Consider the following 26,498-nt stretch of genomic DNA (forward strand, 5'->3'; position numbering starts at 1 on the left):
CTGCCGTGTCAGACAGTATCAAGCCACCTTGCTGCTTTGGTAAAGTGGAGTTAGTGCCTCTGCTTTGTGTTAAGGAGTAATGACTGGCTTTTTAACCTCGTGGTTTGGGAATCACATCTGCAATGAGATGTCTTGATAATGCAAATACTTGAAGTCAGATATTTTTGTACTGGCTTAATATTTTCACCAAAATAAATATTGAGGAGTTCAGTTGTACTTGGAAATATTACTGGTGTCATTGGAGGGCAGAGGAACACACACAAAAATCTGTAAGCTGGAAAAAATTCTGTCTACCTCTTGTTCCAGATTCATGTGTTGCAGTTTGGTCTGCATTATGTGATGGTTCAAATGTAGGTAGAGTTTACCGTACCTTGAATGAGCCATTTATTTGTATCTTGCCTTCCTGATGAGGAACAGGGTTTGAACTGGAGAATTTAATGTATGCATTTAGCAGATAAGATGCACTTTCCCTGCTTTTGGATTATGTTTGTTAGTGCTATCGTTGGCACCGTTGTCTGCCTCATAATGAATAGTTAATTGCCAGCTCATAAGCACACACTAAAGCATGAATGTATTTAAGTCCTAATGTTTTTATCTGAGCTTTTTAGCTTTTCAAAGCATCAGCACTGTTCCTTCCTCATGACACATCCACAGCTTGTCCTGTCTTTTCTCCAATATTAAAGCAAAAGTCAATTTTTTAGGAACTGTTTTTCTCCATGCTAACAGTGAATGTCTTCTTCCCTACAGTAAAGCTGTGATGGATCTGTTGGTTGATTTATGCAGCCGGTATCATTTGAATCCATCCCAACACAGTCTTGAACTGAAGTCTTTGGGAACTCAGCAACCTCTGAGTTACAAGGCAAACACTTTGATAGGAGCACTGGACGTACAGACAGTACTTCTGAAAGAGAAGGTGCCTGAAGAGAAGATAAAGCGACCTCTGCCAAGGGCCCCGGAGGTCAGTACTCTGTAGCACTGAGATGGTGACATGAGACATAATTTCATTCTTAACATTTCAAGTTTTTCCAACCTTTGCATCTTCACACCAGGCGAGAGAGGCCTGAGATCAACTCTAACCTTATCTACAAGTTAACTGATTTGCACGCAGATTGGCAGCTGCCAGTCTCGACTGCAGCATTTACACAGCATGTTATGTTGCATGCAGTTGTTTAGATGGAAGTTTGCTCTTGTAAAGAAATTTGATCAAAGACTTAAATGATGGAAATTAACAGTAGTGATTAAAATGAGGGTTGTGGGATTGTGCAAAAGTAGATGGGACTTTGGTAATATTTTGTTTGCCATCTTTACTAAAGATAAGGGAGAAGACTGATCAGTAATAAACCTATTTTAAAGTATTGTGAATATTGAGAAGTAGACATTTTTCAAATATTTCTTTGTTGAATTTTTCATTATTCTGGATCAGGGTAGCTAATTACACTGCCATGTCTTTCAGAGTGGCATTTGCAAACATTGGCAAAAAACATTGATTGTGTCTGATTCCTTTTCCTTACTTGCCTGTTTTTCTGACTCTCTCCTTAATGATAGGTGTGTTCTGAGAATTTTTGTTTATTTCTAATAGGTTTTTGTTTTGTTTTGTTTTGCAATAAATATGCGTGTGGGGTAAGCTTGTCTAAAATGAATAAAGACGATATGGATGTCCCTTGTACATTTTCCATTTCCTGAATGGAAACCTTTCTCATTATACGAATGCATGGCCATCACAGAGGGAGGGCTCAGAGTTTGTGCTTTTTTCTGCAGAAGTCTGTGAGGCTGGTGGTGAATTACCTGAAGACACAGAAGGCAGTGGTTCGAGTCAGTCCGGAGGTGCCTCTCCACAACATCATTCCGGCTATTTGTGAGAAGTGCGAGGTCAGTCAGGAGCACATTGTTCTTCTGCGAGACAGCATCACTGGGGAGGAGCTGGAGCTTACCAAGTCCTTGGAGGAGCTGGGGATAAGTGAGCTGTACGCCTGGGACAGAAAAAGAGGTGAGCTGTGGCTGAAAGCGGTTGCTGCTGGGTTAGATGAGATGTCAACGGTATTATGGGCAACTAAAGAATGTTTTGGGGGCCTCTGTCCCAGAGAGCAGCAGCCAGGTCAGTGGCATGCTCAGCAGTCACCAGCTGCTCTGGGGCCAGCACCAGGCTTTGCTAACCCCTTGCAGGGCACGTGTTGGCTTAGGGCAGGGCGAAAGGAGGAGCTTTGTACCGCCCAGAGCTGCAGTTGGTACCCATGCACGTCACCTGGGGCCCCGTCACTGACCTGTGCTGTGGGTCAGAGAGAAAGAAAGAGGAGACGTGCCATAGTCATGGCAGCCGCGAAAGCGGAGAGGCAGAGGCAGCAGAGCGGGGCTTGTAATAACAGACTGTGGATGGGTTCAGAGGTGGTTCCTCCAAACAGCAAAGCTGCTGACAATTTAGTGAAGAGGAGCTGAGAGGTATTTGTATTTAAAATTTTGTTCTCTTGCTTATTTCTCCCTTCTCTTCTTTTCTCATAGGCAGCATTGTAGCAGCAGCTTCTTGGGCTTGAGTTTCATCAGCCTGACTGTGTATTCAAATAGCAGAATTATAACATGTGTTTTTAAATATACATGCTTTAAAATACGTACTGACAAGTGCTACTTCCTTTGAGGTCAGAAAGTGATATTCATTAAAATTGTCTCCTGCGGTTTGTCTCAATCGGTATCATTTCCAGCACAGTAGATGTCCTTACTTATTGTTTAGATAATGTCAGTCTTGTATACACTGAGCAGCAGGCTTATTTTTTATTTATACGGTTATTTATTTATGTTGACGTTCTGTCTCTCCTTTCAAACTCCTTTGGTAAGTGACAGTTCTAACTCTTTATGAGCCAAATTTCATTGAGTTTAGACTCTTAAGTAAACTAAATGTCTCCTTTTCCTTTGAATTGTCAGCATGCTCAAAAAGTTGCTGACAACGTGTCATAACTGAATTCTGTGTTTTTCTTTTTTCTTTAAAGACATGTTTACTGTAATTAAGCTAAGCATTTTGGAGCAACATATTGAAAATCCATAGTATTCAACAGGATTTGTTCAGCATACTTCAGGGACAACTCACGGAATAATTAGCCTGGGCCTTCCTTAATTTTTTCTTTTTTTAATTAAAATGATCATGTGTATATATATATAGGTGTTGTATGGGTCCGCAAGTCCAGGTTTGAAGAGTCCAGTTATCCTGTACAGTCAAAAACAAGACTTGACTTCAGGCCTGAGATTACAGCAGAAAATTCTGTAACACTTGGTGCTGCTCTCGGCATCAGAAAAAAAATATATATATATATTATCATTTTGAACCTTTTAGTATGCCTTTCATTCTGATAGTATCCCCCGATCCTGAATGTATTTCAGCCTTCTCTGTATCCCTTTTAGTCTGCACTGTGGTCCTGATGAGAACAGTAAATACACATAAAATTTACAAAAGGTACCCTTTGTTCGAGCAAATTCCTTCCTCCCATATTCTCATCTGTAATCTTCCAGAGGAGTAACTCCATTGCTCCAAGAAGCAGCTGGCCTAAGGATTGTGCATAGAGTAGGATGTCCAGGCTATTTAATTACCAGAAAAACAGACAGATTTTTAAAGCACATTCTCACAAATGAGTGTGGCACCAGAGGTGCTGAAAGCACAGGCTGCGTTCATAAGAGCAGATTCTAGAAAAAAAACAAAGTGCTCCTTCCCTGAAATAAAAATACCGAAGGCAAAAGTAATATGGAAAGACAAGCTCTGCTGCCACCTGCTAACGTAATTTGGTGTAGCAGCTGAAGCAACTTCCCTAGTGAACCGACAAGGAGCAGAAACTTTTTCTCGGCTAAGCAGCTTCTAGTAGGAGCTTTGCATGTCTGATGTCAGATAAGGTTTTGTTTCCACAGTCCTTAGGACACAAATATTAGGAGTGATGAATGAATAATGCTGTGGTTTACTGGGCAATACTAGAACTTTAATATGTCTTCTCTTGTCCTTTCATTGCCTGCCTTTTCCAGTTCCTCCGTCAAAAACTCAGTCTGAACCTTCTCTGAACTACAGAGGTACTGTACAACGCTGCTGAGGGGAAGTCAGCTTTCCCTTCCTGTTGTTTGTTGTGGTTCTAGGAGATGGATCTTTAACATCCTAGTGTAAAGCGCTGTCAGGAAAAAAGCTATTTTCACAGTCTGTGTTGTCTTTTGGACCGTGTTGTTCCCGTGGTCATGCTTTGCGTCAGAACCAACACACTTGTGTGCATAATGCTTATTCAGTAATTGCCACTAAAATGCCAACAATTAACAAATCCTGTCATTTAACTGTTGTCCATCAAAATACCAACAATTAACAAATCCTGTCATTTAACCATTCATTGTCTGGCATGGTATGCTTCAATGCAGATTCCAAGGTTTTTCTTGTTACCTAAAACATGATTAGTTGAATATCAGGAATACTGAAATTTGAAGTCTTCTGGGTTCAAACTTTTTATAGTAGCAGAGACGAAGTATTTTGAGATCTGTGAGATCTTCCACTAATTCCAATTTACATGTAATGAAGCATTTTAATACCAAACTTAAATGTAAGCATACATGTTGGATAACTCTGGGTAGATGCTGACTTCTGAACTGCTACACTAAGTAGGATTTGATTAGATTATGTTTGTGCTTCTGCTTCCAGTTATACAGAAAAGGTGTATGTTTAATATATTTTTCCCCCATTAAATCTGTTATAAAAAGTAGTTTAAATTAATTATCCTCAAGAGAAATATGCTTGATTTGTTACTTCTTTGCATTGCTAGTAGTAAACACAACATAACCAAAATAAAGCAGTGGATAACTTCTCTAACTTTTCCGGTAAGAAGTCCATCTCTAGCAAATAGTGACAGCCATTGAGTGAATATTAACTCACGGCCTGTTCCCTCATGGCGTCACTGAAGCCAGTGCTCTTTCTCCTATGTCCGTGCATGCTATGGCTGCTACTTACACAGAGCATAATGCTAAAGTGAATAGCTGCTGTACTTGTTTCAGAAAAAGTTATCCAGATTTATCCAGATAGTTTGTTGTTTTGAGATGGTATGCAGTGCTTAAAATCCCAATTGCATATGGATTTCCATCAAACTGTTGATGACCAGTAGTTACTACCATGGCTTACGCGAGCCTTTTATCGTTACTGTTCACTGTCGAGGAGTAGCTGAGCAAGGCAGTCATGATCCACATTCAGGTGCAGCCCAGCCCTGAGCAGAAAAATAGAAGTTTCTGGTGAATGAGCTTAGGCAGTGTTTCGTATTTGAGGAAGGTATTAACGTATTACTGTATTTTTTTTGCAGTGGAGTTGCAGTCTTTCTTAGGGATAGTTTCTCCCTGTTTTCCTCAGAGTTCACCACCTCTATTCTTCCATCATGCTTTGAACTACTCAATGTGCATAACACCTCCTAACACCTTACATTATGGATGTGCAAAGTGATCCTGTGTGAAAATCATGTGCTTTGTGTGAAATACAAGTCAGTTTACCAAAGTTCTGAGATAAAGTTGTCTTTTTTTTTTTTTTTGGTGAAGTAGACTTTTATGTCAAGAAACAAGTTACTTTGTATGCTTCTTAATTGTTATTAAATACTTAAAAGAGAAAGCAACTTTTCTGCGTTAAACTCTTTGTGCTAGTGAGATATTCTGATGTTCTTGAAAGAGAATAAATCTCTCTAGCTTTATGCAGTGTTCATTTAAGAAAAAAAAATGGTTTTACAGTCTGTATATTGAATGTCAAACTAATGGTTGTTCCCTGTAAGGTATGACCTTATCACATCACTCATCCAGCTTAGCTGGTGAGGGGGAAGTTGTAGGGAGACCGAGGGGTCAGACAATCCTGAGGAGTACTAAACTGTGATCGAAAATTTACTGAAGTTTATGACTTTATTATTCCATTTCACTGGGTATGGGAACAAACTCGGAGCAAATAGAAGTCTGATGAAAAAGAAAGTGCAGGATCTGGCATTTACTAGATATTGCAGTTCATAACATCTCCGGCTCATAAAAATACAGCATTAACCCAGAATGTATTAAAATACTGATCTTTATTGCAGAAATGTAAACATTTTCTATTGTAATTGTTTCAGAACCAAGTCGAAGTGTTTTGCTAAGCAGTGATGCAGTAGAAAAAGAAAAGAAAGGGTTTCTGGGATTTTTCAAAGCTAACAGAAGCAACAGCAAGGTAAGTGTTTATCAATGTACTACCTTGCCAAAAAGAATTGATTTATTTCCAGATGTATTTTGGTATTTTGTCTCTGGGCAATGGGGTTTGTTGTTGTTGTTGTTGGTTTGTTTTTTTTTGTTTGTTTGTTTCTCCAAGGAGTCATCTTTTAGCAGATGCATAAACTACAGTTAATCGGTACAGTCTGATGGGGATTTCGGCTGCTAATTCAAGGAGCTGGGCATATTAACCATTTAATTTCAATTTTAATTTTAATTTTTTGAAATGCTGTTATTTCAGTAGGTAGCAACAAAGGGCAGGAGTTTTAAGCAACTTATGTCCACTTACTAGTAGCGCTCAGATTGGAGAGGAAAAAAAAAGCATTTAGGAAGGAACTGACGCAATATAGAGCACCTTACTCTAGATAGCAAGTAGAAGTCTCTTATTAACTCTTCTGTGCATGTGTGATACTTTGTGTTAAAGCATTTATATTTTCAGTAAGATCTGTGCTTTTGTGTTATTGCCATCTCCAGTTTGTAAAACTGATGAATTAGGTGTAGAAGAAAGCTCACAGTACTAAAAGGAGTAATAAACTGAAGGATCATTATCTACTGGGGTGCATATTAGGCATTTTTAACTTTATTTTTAATTTTGGAAGTTGGAAAATTCAAAAAAGAAAGTTCATATAAAAACTCGCTTCAACTAAACTCAAGATACGATTACAGTTGCTAAATTTAAATAACTTTAAACAATTAGAGAAGAAGATGTGATGATGACTTTATAAGGGAAAAACTAGAAAATAATATTTATGCATTCTCTGTAGATCCTAGAATTTATTGAGATGCCTTTTTGAAAAATATGTGCCACATTGCAGAAATTAAATATAGTAAAAACTTCTAGCTCAAGAACATACTACACTTTTAACTTCACACTTTTTGCGTCCTTCACTATAATTTGCTGTGTCAAATGATTTGATTATAAAGTATTTATTACTTGAGGATGTCAGAGTAAAAAAGTAATTTTCTTTCGTCTTATTTTAAAATTTTCTTTTGTCTTATTTTAAAAGCTTTCTAAGGCTTTTGCAGTGACATCAGATTAACTGGTACTAAGTGACATACACTTCCTTGATGGACCAGTGTTACACTTAACCCTTCCAGTCTCCTCAGTCACATTTTTAAAAGTGTATAAGCTTTCCAAAATCTTTATTAGTTCTCAGCCTTTTTCATTATGATCAAATTTGGAGTGCTTTTACCAGGCAGTGGCTTCTTGTGTGGACTCTGTATGGACACTATGTTGAAAAATTTGGTCAAACATGGATGCTGATCTATTCTTAACATTTTATGAAGGATGCATCAGAGCTGTATTTTATGAGATAGTAAGTGAGTGAATTTCAAGTGTTTATCCTCTGTAAGAAATTATTTCCCATTTAGTAGGGAACAAAAGCATAACTGGAGTAATAATGCAGCATCTGCTTGGAAGAATCTAGATCACAAGGGAGCTCAGCACAAGCCTCTAGGGCATGCTACGGCGCTGTAGCTCCTCTGGAGGAACTGAACATATTGCAGCATGCAGTTTACTGTGTTATAGTTGGTCCTCCGTTCCCATTTTACTGAGCCTTGGTATGAAGTGTCTGCTCTTGGAGTTGTAATTCCAGAAGCAGCTCAGATTTAGCTTATAGAATAATTTCACATACAGCACTGGAAAACATTGCTTTGAAGCCTGCTGGTGCTGTGGTTACTGCAGTGTTTTTTTCACAGCTGAGTTTGGGATGAGTGTCCCAGAGATTACAAACTCCTTATGCTTTTATACACCACCCTCCTCTCTTCTTCCTCATGCTTGTGAATCAGACATAGGAGGTCATACTCTGAGGTTGCTTTTTTAAAGATATATTTTAATAGGTGTTAAAGATACTGAGGGTCGATTAATAAGCTACAAGTAATGTTTGTCCTGGGAGATAGTAGGAACTGTTCAAACAAGTATGAGGAGCAACTTGTAAATCAGAGGTGAAGGTGTGAGTCTTGCTGTCAGACAAGTCTTGCTGGCTGACAAGTTAATTGACTTTTCCTGATGATGTCTTTTATTGAACTCTTACTTTCAAATGTTGAATACTCTATAGGAAGAGGGATTAAAACAACAGTTTTATTTAGACCTGCAAGGAAGTCATCATTACCTTTCTAGTATGAACCTCTAGCAGTTTGAGCCCAGATAGACAGAAGAATTACTGAAAACTGAAGAATTGTGGAGAACACAAGAGCAAGCGTTAAGTGGCCATAATACATCTGGATCAGTATTATGGCAGATTTCTAGACAAAACAACAGTGAAACTGCTGAACAGATGTAGTTAGCAGAATGTGGGCAAACTAACTTTTAAGAAAGGATTTAATAAGTTTATGAAGGGATTGTATGGTGGGATGTGCTGTGGTTTCAGGACACACACACACAGGCCCAGAAGGTTTTTTCCAAAACTGTTTTTAATTGTTACTCCCTTAGAGTTTTACTCCTCTGCAAGACTTCAGTTGGTTCTGCTTACTTGTTTAATTTCTTTTTGTTTGCATCATCATTTGCATACACACACACAAATACAGAATTATTGCATGCGGTCGTGTGTAGTCTCTGTTTTAGAACTAGTTAATAGCAAGAATTGTCCCAGGTCTTGAACCCAGGGCGTGCTGTGGAGTCGCATACATTTACAGGGAAGACAACCTCTTTTGCAAGGGAAGAAGAGAGCACTAGCCTGTGTTGCAAGCTGTCTGGGATCAAGTATCACTCCACTCTATAGGCCCACACTCAGATTTCCATGCCCACACACATGCTTGCTTTCTGAGCTCGCTGAAGGCAATAATCATGGTATGACAATACACTAGATCTAGCTTTTATAATTCCTTTTTTCTGCTATATGAAAAACACCATGACACAGAATAAAAGCAGAAACCTATTCTCATGTTTGATACAAACTGATTGAAGGTATTTCTTTGGTTAACTTTGTGCTTATAGGCTTAATGCCAGATAAGGTATCATCTTCAGTCCATTCTAATTTTATGCTGGATCAGTTACCCTCTGTTCTCCTGCAGCTGGCATAAAAAAACATAAAGGTGGCATGAACCCCATATCTTTTTGATGTGAAATGTAGCCACGTGCCTGAGGCTAAATCAAGATTAAATTGGCACTGCTAAGCAATACAGCAGTGCAGAGGTCCTTTGCAGATGATCATGGGATCCAGGCTTGAGAGGGGTATCTGTTAGGACACAGAAGCATTCCCGTAATTTACATGTTGGGGGAAAGAAGCTCTGTGCTTGCAACCCTGTCTTTGCAGGTACAGCAGAGTGACAACCTGGCCCTTGGTGCTGCAGGACCTGCTTGCTGCTACCTGTTTTCATTGCATTAGAATTGTTCTGGTTTTATTTTCTTCTGTGCTCCTGTTAATAGATTTCTTGGGGCTCGCCTACATCAGAAAAATTTTGCAGGCTACTTCAGTGTTTCTCAGCAATCAGATGTAATGCTACTGCAGTAATTCATCCTGGTTCCATAATGAGGTTTGGTGCTTTGCTGTGGCATGTTTCTGTTGTTTTCTTTGCTTTGCTACTTCTGTGTAGGATACTTATTTGTGTTGCAGACAGAAGAACACTTGAGGATGAACAGAGATTATGGTGAGGAGGATGTTTTTAGTTCTACATCTACAAGTGAAGGAAGCTTGGATGTAAGTACTAATGTAGCTTGTAGATGCTACTGCATTCCTATTAGATCCTGCAGTTTGAGTAGCCAGAACCCACTGCTGTTAGCAGTGCTTAGCCAAGTAGAAGTAGAAATAGCCTACTTCCTAGCTTAGTTACCTGGGTTCACATCTTGAAGTGCAATGCGCTTTCTTCAGATAAAACTCTTGCTAGCTTAACTATAAATCATGTTTTTTTCAAAGTTAAATTCTAAGCAATTGTGAGCAAAAAGTGCTTTAACCAAGGACATAGTTGTGACTTCCAAACAGTGCCTGATGCAAGCGTGTGTTTATGTGCCTTATCTGTGACATTTCTTACATAGCCGCACCTTTCTCTTTTATCCCTTTATATGTCTGCTTTCCACATGGCAGCATTCAAGTTGTTTCTCAAGTAGCTGGGGATGGAGAGTACTTTTGTTTTAAACAGGGTTGATAAAAGAAGGGAGTTTTGTTACATACTTCAGTAGGTTTTGGGGTACAAAAATCCTGTGAACCACATTTAGAAAGGTTTTTAAGCTCCTGACAGACTACAAAATTACCAGGATTTAGGTTTATAATTAGGAAGTGTGAATCCTATATATTTTTGTAAGGCTGTCCTTTTGGATTTGTAATCATAATAAATGTGGTGTCTTTTTCTTGCCTTTTTTTTTTTTTTTTTTTTAGTTATTATTATTATTACTTGGCTCTTTCTTATATTTTCAAAACCTGGAGAAAACTGTGTTGATGACATGATTGAAGCCTGAAATTTGAGGCTTAGATCTGAATCCCCATTTTACAAACAAATATTTGGAAAAGGAGTGCTGATCCGCAAAATGTGCAAATCACTAGTCAGGGTGAAGAGTGACAGAAAATTACAGAAAAAATGGAGGAGGAGTGATAGAACAGACCCCCCCCAAAAAAAAACAAAAAACATTATATAAAAGAACTCAGAAGGGGGAAATAGAAAATAGATGGAGAAATGATTGGTTGTGAGATTAAAAAACACCTAACTCTTCAAATCTGTGAAGCCTTCATACATGAAAGAGTACAAAAGTAAGAAAGTGGTGTATGACACCAAAAACTTGTGTGACACTGTAAAAAGACTATTTTGTTAAGGGCTCTATTACTCTAAAGTTCTAGTAGATGGTCATGTCAGTAATTGAAATATATGAGATAAAAGTATACACAAACCTTCATAATCTTGCCAAAAATAAAATCTGTGTCGTATTCACTGCCATTATACATTAATCTCAGTGTCTCAATACCCAGCTATGACAAGAGGAGGAGGAAGAAGAGGGATTCCAAGTGAAGATATGATGAAGGTAGTTCAAATATGCTGAACTGTCTTTTACACTAGTGTGTTGTGCTTCCTCAGAAGAGGGTTGCTTCCTTTTAATTTTTGTCGGGAATCTCATAGGGCAAATCACAAATGAAGACCTTTTTTTCCTTTGTCATTGATGAAAAACGTTCAAACCTGTCTTGTCAAAACAATGTAACTTTTGTCTTTTGAAAGCACAAGCAATAGAGCTTAGAGAGCAAAGGGATCTTGCAGTAGCAGGTAAAAAAGCATTACCTTTTAATTCAGTTACATTAACACCTTCAGGTCAGGGATTTTTTTCCCTTTCCTCTTAAGAGCAATTAATCTTCAAGAACAATGTAGCCATTGTTCAGTGTTTATATCTTCAACTTCTGGCTTGACACTTCTGTTTGAGCACTGATCCTACTAAGAAATAAGTGCATACTTAATGTATTGAAATAGTTCAGTTTAATTCTGTACTGTTCTGTTAAAAGTTTGATGAGAATGGATAAAATAAGTCTGATTCTCTCAGCAGTGCAAGACATCCATCCTTCAAACAGGCTAGATGGGCTTTAAGAAAAAGGTAAACAACCGTGAGATCTTAGGTGGAAAAAAATCTAATATACTGTAAATTTGGCATAGATAGCTAGAACAGATCACTTGTATAAACTTAAGATAAAATTCATTTGGAAATTCCAGTGAAAGCACTTTCATTACTTCTAAAATTCAGCTTAGCAATTCCTTATGCGCAATTCCCAGTCATTCTGAGTAATTCTTTATTCCAGTCATTTTTAAAAGATAGTCTCATTTATATACTTGAGGGGAACTGAGTATCCTTGCTCAAACTAAATGGTATCTTACATGGCCATGTATGTCAAATATACATGTAGATCTCATTATATAGAAGAAACTTTAATGAGGTAAGGCAGGACTTCTTGCAAATTGTCATGCAGTAGAGGCTTCCTATTCCATGGTTTCACAGAATCATTTGGGTTGGAAGAGACCTTAGAAGATCATCCAGTTCCAACCCCCCTGCCCTGGGCAGGGATGCCACCCACTAGATCAGGTTGCCCAGGGCCCTATACAACCTGGCCTTGAACACCTCCAGGGATGGGGCATCCACAGCTTCTCTGGGCACCCTGTGACAGTGCCTCACCACCCTCTGAGTAAAGAATTTCTTCTGAATATCTAATCCAAATCTCCCCTCTCTTAGTTCAAAACCATTCCCCCTTGTCCTACCACTATCTGCCTGCATAAAAAGTCACTCTCCATCTTCTTTATAAGCCCCCTTCAAGTACTGGAAGGCCACTATTAGGTCACCCCAGAGCCTTGTCTTCTCCAGGCTGAACATCCCCAGCTCTCTTAGCCTTTCTTCACAGGACAGGTGCTCCAGCCCTCTGATCATGTTTGTGGCCCTCCTCTGGACCTGCTCTAACAGCTCCATGTCTTTCTTGTGATTGTGGGCCCCAGACCTGAACACAGTACTCCAAGTTGGGCCTCACAAGGGCAGAGCAAAGGGAGACAATCACCTCCCTCGCTCTGCTGGCCACCCCTCTGTTGATGTAGCCCAGGATGCAGTTGGCCTTCTGGGCTGCAAGCGCAGTCTGCTGGCTCATGTCAAGCTTTTTGTCCACCAGCACCCCCAAGTCCTTCTCTGCACGGCTTCTCTCGATGAGTTCTTCTCCCAGTCTGTACTCATGTCTGGGAATGCCCTGACCCAGGTGCAGCACCTTGCACTTGGACTTGTTGAACCTCATTCGGTTCACGTGGTCCCACTTTGCAGCTTGTCTAGGTCCCTTTGGATGACATCCCTTCTTTCTGGTGTATCAACTGCACTACTCAGCTTGGTGTCACCTGCAAACTTGTTGAGGGTGCACTTGATCCCACTGTCTATGTTATTGATAAAGATATTAAACAACATCAGTCCTCAGATGGACCCTGGAGAGACACCACTTGTCACCAGCCTCCACCTGGACTTAGAGTCATTGACCACACGCAGGCTGTGGCCATCCAGCGAATTGCTTACCACTGAATAGTCTATCCTTCAAATCCGTATCTTTATGGATTATATCTTTATCCATATCCATTTTTTTAAGTCTGATTTTTTTTCACTGTTGTAGGTCATCTTGAAAGCATTTTGCATTGCAGTGCAGGAATTAAAACCAAAGTTTCGGAGTAATTTTTGAAAGGAGAATATTTTGACATCGCCTTTCAAAGATTGTCTTCAGCATAGTGCAAGCAGTTACACTGTCTGGATCAGGAAAATCTTTCTTGCCTACATGGAAATAGGCAAATTGTGAAGTACAGCTGAGTTACGGGCATAATGAAGAACTTTGGTATTCTTTGTTTAAATTCTTTTTTTCACTATTACATGGTGGTAATGTGCACTAAAAAACGTAAGAAAAAAATAGGGAAAAAAAAAGTAGAAAAAGTAATGACTCCGTTCTAGAGTTATTGTGCTTTTTTGTTTGTTTTTTTGAAAACTGACCAATACGAAGGAATAGAATAAAGCTATAAGAATTAGGAAATCTTTGATATTTATTGAAGAACAAGTTATGTTCCCTTTATATACACCAGAACATCCTCAGTTCTTTATTTTTGTAATTACTTTTTAAATTTTTAATGCTTATAAAATGTTGATTGTTGATGAAGGAATTGATTTTCAAAATCGAGATGGGAAAGTCAACAGTTATGCTGAGATGAAAGGACACTTACAGTATCAGCAAAAATAAAAAAGAAAAGAGAGAAGAAGAATTTAACACTGTAGAGACTGTAAAAATGGAAGAAAAGATTTTTTTCATGACAGTCTCCAGAATGCAGCAGTTCATTATAACATACATCAGTAAACAATTTAATGGATCTGAAATTTAATGGTATATTGTAAACAAAGCAGAAATCTCTTCCTTTAATTTGTACCAATTTTGTGCTAAGCAGAAGAGCTTGTATAAATGCAACATACAAATAAAGCAGTTGGAAATTGCAGCACAGTTAACCCTATTCTTTTTTTTTGTGCGTCAAAGACGGACTCAGCTGCAATTGAGAACTGGGAAAGAAAGGAGGAGTTTGTCATCTCTGCCACTTGGTGTCACTGTCCTCAAGTGAACAGTTGATCAAGATGAAACCTGATACTTGGAACACAGTACTAAAATTAGCTGTTTTTATTTTGGGGGCCTTTGTGTTTTCATAAATCAAGAGTGAAAAAAACACATCCCAAGTGCTGAACGACGTGTATCTCTGATGTGGAATTTGTTTATGTAATAAATCAGCTTGGGAAAAAATATTTAAAAGTACAGCCAGGGACACTTATCAGAGGATTTGAAACTTCAGCACAAAGTCTTATCACACAAGGTTTCTCTAGTTCAAACACGATTTCAACAGACCAATATTAGAAGATTTTCATCAGCACATATTTAAAAATCTAGTTTTCAGTATATGTCTGAATATGTTACTCATAACAGAATCAGTGAACCTCAGTGAAGCAGATAGTCTAGTAGTTCCCTGCTTAATAAATCTGTCATGGCCATTATTACATATGCTTATGAACAAAAATATCCAGGAAAAAAAAAAGTAATTTTGGGTTTCAAATGTTTATCAGATGTTATGCATATTAGGACATATGTGTAGGTTACACATATTAGGTGTTTGTTGTTGTTGTTTCTGGTGTTGTTGTTTTTTATTTGTTTGTGCTTTTCTTTGATTTACATACCAGTCCCTATACAGAAAACAAAGTCATCACCCAGAAGAAAAATACTGCCCTCAAGTTCGAAAACAAATCTTGAGGACTTCTGGTGCATTAGTAACTTTGGCAGTCACTTCTTAAAAATTTCTTAAATGGTCGAAATAGCTATTTTCCCTATAAAGGGTTTTAAAAAACTTATTATTTACCTTTTCAGGGCCTTGTTTGCTCTTAATATATTCTAACTATGATGTTTCTGAGCTGGCAGGAGTTATTCATGATGCACTTTCTAAATTCAGAAGTGCTTGGAGGGCGATCAACTATGGTTATGCAAACAGAAATGAAAATGTGATTTCTTTTCAACTATCTCAGGCTCCAAGTGACCAGTGAATATCATCTTTGCTGTTTAGGATTTCACCTCATGTAGCCAGGTAGTAAGAGCTGTAGCAATGAGAATATTGTTCATGTCATCTAAATGGAAGTGAGTAGCCATCTACTTTTAATATGTCTTTCATTTCTGACAATTGCATTCACTTTAGATCCGTATTCTTGTTTCTTGGTCTCCTGTCAGTGCTTAGGATGTTGTCTGCATCTATTTGTACTTGCAGGGTCAAATCCTGGGATACTTCTATTAGATTTTACACAGAGCTATCTATGCACGATGTCAAAGGCATAGATTTGTGATATGGCTTTGAAACAATTTTGCTTAGCGTGTTTTTTTTTGCAAAATGTAAAACCTAACATGGGTATGGAGAGTCGTCTAAATATTACAACATATTGGTCTGTTCTCATCACTCTTCTGTTACAGGGTACCCATAAGCCAGTAGGGCTGGTTAACAGAGAATCATACTCAAGAAGATACAACATAATTAAAAATGTTTTCATTTCTGCAAATTTTTACATGGTTAGAAGAAAAATAGATTTATTACATACCAGATATCTTAAGATGAGATTCACCATCACATTAGTGATGACAGTTTTATTTTGATGTACTTTGATATTCTGGAAAAAAACATTTTATTGTTAACTTTTCTTGCTGAGTAGTTGAGCTTTGCTAGGTTCAACGGTTCAAAAAGCTTTTCAAAAAAAAAGAATATCAAAAATCAAGGTTCAAAAAACGGTACAAAAAGCTAGGTTCAGAAAATGAAATCACCTAATCTGGGCTGCAAAACCTACAAAAATATCTTGGGGTTGAGCTACACATACTTGATTCTGCCTTGGAGTAGAAGGATGGATTAGGTGGATTAGGTGCCTTTCATCAAGAGTTATGCCTGCTGAAGAGATGCAGCTATGTGGTGTGCACTTACAGGATCCACCATCTTCGTTTATGTGAGTCATAGATACGTTCATATATTTAACATAGTACCTTCAGATTTTTCTTAGGTTATGTGATAGCAGAAGGCAAGAGCTTGGAACAGTGGCTGCTTGCCATGAGCCTTCAAGTTCTCACTCCAAAGCATGGTGTTACTAGACCTCTTCAAAGAAAAGGTCCTTGGAGTTAGTGTGGAGTGTAAAAGAAGTCTGGTTCTCAGAACCAGCTGAACTACTTTGTCTCCAAAAAAAAAAATAAAAAAAAAATAGCCTTAGGCAGACACCTGGAATGGAAAGTCTCAGCAGCTCTGGTTAAAGCATCATAATGTTACAAGCTATTGAAAACAGACTCTTGTGAAGAGACATGTTGGCTGACCCATCTTCTGGCTGTGCTTCTTAGCTTGTACAACCAAATGCTGCCAACTTCGTGCATTCAGGAATCACTTGTCAGCTCCTTCCCTCACCACACAAAAGTGGCTTAAGATCATGAGATTTGGTAACAAATTACTTAGGCTGGACTTTCTTTCCCTCCATTCCACTTTGGAGTGCTGGGTTTGTACAGGTCACATTTTTTGGCAGCAGTGAAGGTTTTGTTAAAAAGGATTGTCATGTAGTCAGTGATCACCAGAAGTTGCATCTTTAGATAAAGTTGTGTGGTACAGAGTAAAATCACCACAATGCGTTGCATTTGCCTGCTTGTCATAGATCAAACCAGGTAATAAGAAAACAGCCACGTCTTTAAAAGCTGGAGTTGTGTCATTCTTCCCCCTTAGTCGCTGCTGGTGAAAGGACGACTCAGAAGGTTCTGTTCTACCAGTGGCTTGCAGGGCGTTTTGAAGGAAATGCTCTCTAGCTATGTAGGGCACTGGATCTGAGCATCAGAGTTTAATTTACTGAGTTTTGAAGCCACCAAAATCAACACACAAGGAGTCGACAATAAACTCTGACCATCTTGTGTATCTGCTACCTGCCTCTACTCGGGATGAAATCTTGAGTTTAGGGCTTTTACTTTAAAAGCTTACCACCTACCACTGTTAGCCATAATGTGAGAGATCAAAGTTTGGATCCCTTCTGTGCCTTTGGAGACGGCAGCCAATCTATCTCTCTCAGGACCATTATTGAGAGAATTATTTCCTCCTTTGTAATGAAAACCAAAATACTTGCTGGGCTAGAGATGCTTGGAACAAAGCTGTGAGGTATTCTTGATGTGGGAAGCACCCTTTCGTAAAAATACCCAAATATTCAGTGACTCAGAAAGACAGACCAAGAGCAAGCTTAACTATTCAGACCAGTAACAAAATAACTTAAGTGTGGTGGCAGCTCTGCGTTCCAGGGCCAGCGCTGGAGATGTTTTTGTATGCTTTATGCTAAGCAGATGTTAGATCCAGCAAGTAAGTTGTCACTGAAGCTAGAAGCAGGGGAGCCAAATGGCCGCTGTTCGCTGCTGGGATGAGTGGCCTCGTCTCACTCTTCTTCTAGCTGAACTCAAATTCGTGTGTTTGAACAGAGGATAATCTCAGCCTGCTCCGGAGAGAAGGAAGTTTGATTCCTCCTAAGTAGAATAAAGTTTTGAACCTGGATTTCCCATGTTCTTGCTGAACTGTTGAACTGGTGGGTGGGTGGGTGGATGGATGGATGGATGGATGGATGGATGGATGGATGGATGGATGGATGGATGAGGAGGACAAGACAGGAGAGAAATCCAATAGCTGCCTCTTCTAGCAGTTAGGATTTGTTTGGAGCCAGGTTTCTTAGCTGTGCCTTGTGCTCACCTCTTGGATTAAGCCCCTTTGCTGACGAAGACAGAAAGACTTGCCAACTTTACGGATCCCGATGGAGGTTAGGAGTTTAGGCAGGAGGTTAGCAGCATAGTTTCTCAGAAGTTTCATGCTCAGCATGCCCAGAAGCAGAATTCAGGCACCAAAGCGGGGAGTAAGCACATCATAAGGATATGTGTCAGGCTTATTGAAGGGAAAGCACAAAGAGGTGTGACTTGGAGAGGCCCAAGCTAACAAGAGCACGGTAAGTTAGGCTAGCCAGATGTGTGGGGCAATTGAGCTTCCAGACCTGGGCTCCACGGCATCCTTCTGTGTTGTGTGGACCTAGTCGGGCTGGCGTAAGTTGGCTCAGATATCTCCCTCGGATGTTTAATTAAGACCTTATGACACACCCTTAACCACCCAAATCCTTTTATGTCTGATTCATCTTTTGTTACTGATTTCACTGAAAAGTTTTGAAGTTAACTCACTGAAAAAAAAAAAATTAAAGCAGCAGCAGCTAATAAGGCCGATGGCTTTTAATTTACATTAATAAAGGGACATTAAAAAAACAAAACAAAGACAAACTTAAATTCCATTTGAGATTTTTCTAGTGACATCTCAACCACTCAGGCTTTGCTTACTTGGTATTTAATATTAACAGAGACCCTTAATAGTGTATAATAGCCATGTAATTCATATTTGGTCATAATTTATTCAGCTTATTGTTCTTAGTGTAACTGACCAGCACGCAGTGGTGTTGAAAATACCACCTTTAAAGAAAAGTTTATCCGAGGATCAGGCTTTTCTGCAATTGGATAAGCAGAAATGTAGTTACTTAAAAAGGGATTTCACATATTTCTGTGTACATAAAATGCTTTTTGTGTTTAAGTTTGGGATAGTCTGGGAATGAGTCAGGGAATTATTAATTCCATTGCAAAGTACATTTCTGTTTGATTTAATGATGGATATCCAAAATATTTCTTCTAAAGCTTTCCAAAGGTAACTACTGTAATGAAAGGATTAGTGTGTATTTATGCCAGTGCCCTTTACTAGATGAAATCAGAAATGGCTAATTGCATGTCATGGACTCCGTGTTGCTAATACACAATGGAAATTTTTTTTCAGACAGTAACACCTGTTTTTGTAGTGGCATAATCTGAATCACATGTAACCATAGATTCATTATACTAGTCTAAAATATCCTATTAGCATATACAGATTTTAGATACGGCGAAGATTTTCAACACTGGCTAAGGTATAATTTCTCTTCTTTTGCAAAGAATTTCTGAGGCATGAGCGCTAATAGGATTTGGTTCTTTTCCAGCCTCTTCTGTGGACAGCGAAGACTCGATTTCATTAAAAGTAGTGGCAAACAATAACATTTCTTTTAATTAGATGATCTCATGATTTCCACACACATTTGTTCTGTGCATTATTGTTCGTTGGCAAAACTGAGCTGCTTGGTAGTGTGTGAAACCATATGTCTCAATAATATCTTATGGCAGGTGAGAGAGGATTTGCAAAACAACATTTGCTGACAGGACACAATACATTTCACTTTGATGGGGGAGTTTTCCTAAGTGAACTTTGTGGCTTAGTTCTCTCATGCAAAGTCAAACTTACATAAGTCTTCACAGGCCTTACAGGTCTCCCTTTAACTCAAATAGGGGTTGTGCATATGAAGCAAGGAGTGTATAACTCTCAGTTCCGTGTGTGCTCTTTAGCTATTAATTGCTGCGAGAGACCTTCTAATGCCTGCAGTCTGTGTAGCTGTTTCACATTCTTCTTTTTAATAAACAGTTGCTAAATTAGGTTTTATTGGTCTTTTACTCGCAGCTCCAATGTTGATCTTCCCCCGTGTGCTTAACAGAAATGATTGCAAGTAATTTCAGACATTGCTTTTTCTGTTACCTTCCTGTGTTCAGTGTTTCATTTGAATTCATGGCAGCATTTTGGGAGGCAAGTGGGAGAGGGAAAGGAGAGTGACAAATAGTGGTCAGTTTTTGTAAAGAGTTACATAGCGTGAAGTTGTGATACCTACAGGTAGGTAACTTTCTTGTTGCCCTTTGATTGATTGTTTTTGTTGCTGTTTTTGTCGTTTACACTTTCAAGCCATTCTCAAAGTACTCAGGAAAACTAGGGAAAGTATTTCTGGCTTTAAAAATGGTCACCTGGAAGGCCAGAAGAAGGGAATCTGATGCTTTTAAAAGCATCAGATCAAGGCAAATAGCAAGACATAGCCTTGGAGAGTTTGATGATGAGCAGTTGGTGCAGGAGGTGGACCCATTGACTTTTCCAGTGTCATCCTGAGCACCTGTTCATGTGTTTTGCTGGTTCAGTACCTTGGTGACCTGGTGAGAGCCAGGTGGAACCAATGTCTAGGACGTGAGCTGTACAGGCACTCTGAAGCGAACCGATAGTGAGAGATGGAGAGATTACCATTAGATTTATGGCTGTTAGTGCCATTGGTTTGTTTCCCTCCTCTGATCATAACATTTTCTTCTTTCCATCCCAGCAAATGTTCAGGTACACATCTTGATTTTGATCTCTCCCAGTTCAGCACAGAGATGGTGAAATTTCATAGAGTCCAAATGGAGCTTGTTCTGATTTACAGTTGTTTGCATAGGACAAGAGTCAGGCCAATAAAGAGCACCATGGAGTTTTGCCTTATAAAAACCTAATGGCAATGGATTTGACAGAAGGGGGAAGGGAAGAAGAAGCATTTAAGACTATTTATTAATCAAGAATTCCAGCAGTGAGGCTTTTCTTGCCTTGATTCTGGCAAATGTACAGATGAGAGATACTGTGCAGAGACCATTTCTGCACAAACAGAGAAAGCCCTTCAAATGTAAACATTTGAGCAGCTGGCATGGGAGATTAGTGCAGCAGGGGTGGGAGGGGGGTAATAGTGGATAGTGGCGCCGTCTAAATTTAACAAACGTTAAACAAGGTCCTTATTCCAGTTTAAGGGCTACAGGTCAGAAAGGCAATATCAACTAAAATATTGGCAATTGTACAAGTCAGTCAAAGTCATTAACTAGTAGTTAATTAAAAGCAATGTGCCTTTCCAAAGCTGCCCCCACCACAAAAAAAAAAAAAAAAAAAAAAAAATATTCTATGCGACCTGTTTGAATTAAGGAAAAAAAAACCTTCCTCCTGTGCCTGTGGAAAGAAAAGACAAGGCTTCAAGACTTCGCAGTGCTTTTGCTTTGGATTGTGAACTGTCTTAATATATTATCCTACTTTTAATTTCCTGTGGCTGGATATTAAATCAAAAGAAAGCATCGTGCTGAGGGTGAAAGTAGTATAGGGTCTGTTAGCTTTGTAGTAATTTGTTCGTATGCTGTTTAACATCATCTGGAGTGAGGGGCTAGGGGTGTTTGCATTTTGTTGTTTTAAACCCTCTCTAAATAGTTACACAGCCAGGCTATACATCATTGTATCTAATCATGTGCTCTTCCCTTAGGCTTTTTGTTCATAACGTGCATTTTGGTAACACGTCTAATACAACTCTTTGCCAACTAGTTGTGATCTGATTAATGCATGTATTTTTGGAAGGGGCTTTAATTTCTTCATTTATTTAGCAGTAGTGACTAAGTATCGATATCTGTAGTCAAATTTTGTGTTTAAAAAATCAGAGCTTTGATTTCTGTGCTGGCATTGTTGTTGTTTTCGTTGAGTTTGGGAATATACTGAAGAAAAAGATATCCTGGAGAAGGGGTAGCATAGTTTAGATCACAATGTTACTGTCTCTTGGCATCGTAAAGTTAGAGTGACCATTGGAGATTTGATGCAGAACGCACTGGAGCCAGTGGAAAAATTCCTGCTGGTTTCAGTTGGCTTCGGACCATGTCTTTTACAAGCTGTTAGCCATTATCTGCACTAGGCCATTTAAAAATCATTCTTTCTTCTGCTACTTTAGATTCTCTTTTGTACGGAGAAAGATCTGCTGGCAATTTCACTGTCCTCTTTGAAAACATAAGAACTTAGCTCCTTTTTGATGGACAGTTGACACAGATAAACCCCTTGAAGTTGCTTAATTTATAGAACATTTTCCCACTGGGGAGGGAGAAAACCCCAAAGTAAACAAGTTAAGTCTTGCAGAAGATGAATTGCAAACAGTGGCGAAGGAAGGAGTGGCTTTCCCCAACCAATAATTTGTTGCAAAAGCAAGTTTTTCTTTGCTATCTGAAGAAGTGCATACCTAGGGAAGTAAGCAGAGTTCTCAGCACTGCTGCTTCTTTTTAAGAGGTGATTGTCCTGATGCTGGTGAAAGTCCAAGTGTAGGTATACGCTCTATCTGTTTCCACAGATTTTTACTTCAGTGTCACTTAAATTCAGAGCTGAACTTGAAAAATTTCTGCCACAGCTCCTTCATGGGGAGTGCACTCCAATGGCTTGGAAAACTCCGGTCAACATGAACGTATAAATCAGAGTGCTTTAATTTCTTAGTATTTCACACTAAATTCACATAGGAAACAAGACTATACACAGTGGGAAATTTGGTCTTTTAGGACTATCAAACGTCAGGCTCTGGAGTCGTGAGGAAAATTATACTGAATTTGTAGACTTGGAAAAACACAGTTGGCCATAGTATTCTGCAAAGGAAGATAAAATATGAAATGATATACATAAAAGTGGGTAAATGGGAAAGGCTGAAGTAGCTTGAGCTCCACCACAGCTGTACTTCCAGTCATTTTGCAGTATCCTACATTATAGCTTGACTTTTATTTAGAAGTGGGCTGACATAGACAAAGTCAGCATTAAAACTATAATAATGAATGCTTACAATAAGAAGAAAAAGGCCAAAATTATTTGAACTCACATTTGAATAAGATGCTAAGAAAATTCAAAGATAGATCTGCTTCTTCATTCTTAACCTGTGCTTTTGTGCCCAGTTATTGAATTTGTGTGATTTTTGCCAGCATGTTGAGGATTTTGGTTATTCTCTAAAGGGAATAGCCTTTGGAGAATCCTCCAGAATGGAGAGGAATCTTTAGATCTAAATTTCTTGCCTTTGCAAGACTTATATTCTGAAATAACTTTTGACTTTTAGATCCTTGTGACTTTTTCAGAGTATAAGTGTGTATATTTTCTACCTAAATTTTTCAACTCTAATGGGACAAGCATAATTTCTCTAGGTACTGTTCTATAGTATGATGAAACAAAAGATGGATGTGCATATCACCTGGATGTGCACTCTCCATTATCCAGCTGCAAAATGTTGTCGCTATACCTTCTCTTCACCCCTATACTCTTATTTCCTGACCACCACGGTCAATCTGGGACCAAATATTCAGCTGTTGTAAATCAAAACGATTTATTGACATCAATACCTGATCATTAAGCTGTGAGCATAGTGTGCATGAACTTGTGTGAATTTGTTTTTTGTCTTTTTCTTAAGCAGCAAGCTGTCATTGTCTCCTTAAAAAAGGCTGGTCTGCTTCAATGCCATTACTTGCTGCCAGAAATGCCCAGCATGGAAACTGCAGATACAGTTTGGGGGCTGGCTTAGGCTCCCCTTTAAGGTTTAGGTCTCAAGATGTTGTGCTCCCTGTAACTGAGTGTGTGTACATGCACACATAAACACGTATACAGACATTTGAAAGAGCTAATTGAAGCAATAAAATTTGTGTGTACATACCCGTGTATGTATGTATATACATGCATATACACACACAGGTTATGTACACACACGCGCGCACACAGACAATTGAAAGGGCTAATTAAAACAGTAAAATTCTTGGCTGTCGACATCTGATTCATGTTGCTAGATTCCTCTTAGTGACTCTGTAATTAGGATTTCTGTTAAGATATGCACTAAATTCAGAGTTCAGAAGCTGATTTGTTCTTCTAATGTAAGTTTAAAAATCTTCAGAGGTTGCACGTTTTGGAGTAATATTTTTGGCAGTTTTATCATTAAAAAAAAAGTAAAGCTTCCTTTTTGAAAATTTGCTTTGACAGTTGGATGATTTTATTTGTCTCCCTCTAGCTAAACACCTACAGTTACCATAGACTTCAAAGGGAAAAGTAGTTGCACAACCTCATTCTAAATTAACGAAGTATTTGTATGGGAATTGGACTATAGGGACTGGAACTGGAAGCCAGTTCCCTGAGCTTGAGTAAATCAGAGCAATTTCTCTGATTTTAGAGAAGTTCTCTAGATCTCAGTGGAAATTTGCCTTTGAATTTCAGTACAGGTTTTCTCCATTCAACAGCTATACTATTTTTTACCAAGTAATGATTTTCAGAGGCCAAAACTCATATGTGTTAGAAGCTCAGCAGTCCTGAAAGATGATGAGAATCAGTTGTTAATGTTCTTTGTCTCTGTAAAATTTGCTGAAGGGGGCACCACTTCCATTAAAATGGGGGAGGGAACACATTTTAATTTACCTGGAGTAAAAATACTTTTGGTAAAAAATGGAAATTATTTCTTTGAAACTAAACAAATAAGCACACAAAAAACTCATGCCAGGAATTATTCATATTTTTAGTCCCATAAGAATTGGCTATACAGGCATTAGAGCAGATACTTTTTAAATTGTATGTTTTAAGTGAAATTTCCATCTCCTCCTCCAGTATACATTGGCATATCTACAGTGAAAATATACCGAAGATGTTCAACTCTAGCCCCTATATGTTAAAAGAATTTATTGCAGTGGAAGTTCTTGGTAGTTTTTCAAAATATTTCAAATTTTATAAAGACATATATCACAGATATGGCAACTTGTATCTTCCATGGACTGATCACATTGGCTGATTGATTTAAAAGAATCACTGAGCCTAGAAAAAATAACCTCTTACTGCAATGATGAATTAATTTTGCTCAGGACCTCTGATCCTTTTTGTGGTTATTTATGATTGATGAATGCTTAACACCAGTGGAAATTACGAAAATGTCTTTTTTGCTGTTGTTGGTCTTTGACCTTTTGAACTCCCCTTTTCCTAGAGTCTGTTGCCAGACCATTAATAAAGACAAATTTTGATTTTTGGCTTGGTTGTGCTTCACTATTTGGTTGAGCTCATCTATTTTTAAATATTGCAAAAGTGTAACTGAAAGGAGAAAGCAGCCTTTTCAGACTTACAAAAATTTGGCTTTTTCCATCTTCATTCTTCCAAGATTGTTCTCACTAGATTTATTAATGGCCTTCCCATGGCCAAGTGTAAACAGACTCTTTTTGAATGTTCTTTCCTTTTTGTTTCCATTCTGCTGTGATATTTTTGTCTGCTTTCTATATGGAGATTGAACTGAATGTTAGAATCCATGCGAATTTTCCTCTGTACTTCTCACTTTTCCTTCACTTCATTTAAAACGTACTATTCCATTAGTGCCTGTCATTGACTTCTAGACAACTTTTGGTTGGTTTTAAGATGTTTCTTTGGTTATGTTCTTCCAATCTGCCTCACTGCGTGTCTGTATGCATTAAATTCCTAGCACAGGAATAGTTATTACATACTCACAAATCCATATTTTCATCCCCTTCCCTCTTGTTTTCAGTGCTGAATCTTTACCAGTTTGAGTTCTGTTCATGTGATTTCCCTACCACCACCATTCTCATGTCAACAACTGAGCAGTAACATTGCCATCTTTCTGGACTAACATATGAACAATCATTGCGTTTGCTTGCAGAATATGTTTTCTGTTGTGCATAATCTCCTGAGCTCATTGTTCCTTCTCCAGGATATGAGCCAGTACTCTATCATCACATTTTCTGAAGTCTTCTGCTCTTTGCTTTGCTCCTCTCCTTTTCCAGATTATTGTGTTTGAATTTCTGCAAGGGTTTCCTCTCCTGTCAAATCTGGTGAACATACCCACTTCATTTTTATCCACAATGACCATCTTTTTGTTGCTATCCTATTTCTTCCTACTTCTTCCTATTTTCTTTCATACTTCTTCCTCTCCTCCTTTTGAACAACTTGGGCAGATATCCAAAAGAGGACAAACAACACACTTGGGGTGTTTTCCATGTATTTTTCCCAATTCATTTTATAATTCACCAAGCTTCTTCCACATCTCTCAGTGCAAGTCCATCTTCCATCCCCATTTGATGAGACATTTTATCTTGGATAAACCTTCCCTTTTCTTCATAGTTCATTTCCTTTTTTTTTTTTTTAATTGCCTGGCATATTACATGAAAAATTTTTTTCTTCTTGTCATGTATCTATCATAATGATACAGTTATTTAGTTTATATGCATGCAGCTATCCAAAAAAATGATAAATAATGTGAGTAGCTGAATTTGTTGACTATTTTGTTAGCCATTCCCTTGTGATAATATTTTGAATTTAATCTTTTTCCCCATATTTCCTTTACATATTTATATTTCTGACAGTTATGAAAAACATATATTTCAAAATGTGGTCTTTTTTTATCGACTGATGCATTTTGACAATGTGTTGTGACAAAAAGTGTTGGACTTGTGGAAGATGAGTTTTTAGCAGTCTAACCAGAAAGATGTAAATCAGCCCTGAGAGGGTGCATTTTATATATAAATTGATTCTGGTATTTTCCCCAAACAGTATATTTTTTAAAAAAGAAAAAAACAGCATTCTAACAAATAAGGCACAAAGTTGTCGATGCATTTTTGAAAGACAAGATCAAGTGTTTC

General features: G+C 38.3%; 1 protein-coding gene across 11 annotated transcripts in view; it reads left to right on the forward strand.

The window, feature by feature from the left end:
• Positions 1 to 26,498, forward strand: part of COBL (cordon-bleu WH2 repeat protein) — a 154,096-nt gene that overhangs the window by 46,249 nt on the left and 81,349 nt on the right. For 5 of the 11 annotated variants that reach the window (XM_083822778.1, XM_083822781.1, XM_083822787.1 and 2 more), the window contains 5 exons: positions 748 to 958; positions 1,759 to 1,987; positions 3,997 to 4,041; positions 6,084 to 6,178; positions 9,771 to 9,854. In XM_083822778.1, coding sequence (XP_083678904.1) covers positions 748 to 958; positions 1,759 to 1,987; positions 3,997 to 4,041; positions 6,084 to 6,178; positions 9,771 to 9,854 — 664 coding nt within the window. The remainder of the gene's footprint in view (positions 1 to 747; positions 959 to 1,758; positions 1,988 to 3,996; positions 4,042 to 6,083; positions 6,179 to 9,770; positions 9,855 to 26,498) is intronic. The other 6 variants (XM_083822785.1, XM_083822779.1, XM_083822780.1 and 3 more) reach the window with 3 other exon arrangements.

This window comes from Anser anser (genome assembly GCF_964211835.1).
Source record: "Anser anser genome assembly, chromosome: 2".
Classification (NCBI taxonomy): domain Eukaryota; kingdom Metazoa; phylum Chordata; class Aves; order Anseriformes; family Anatidae; genus Anser; species Anser anser.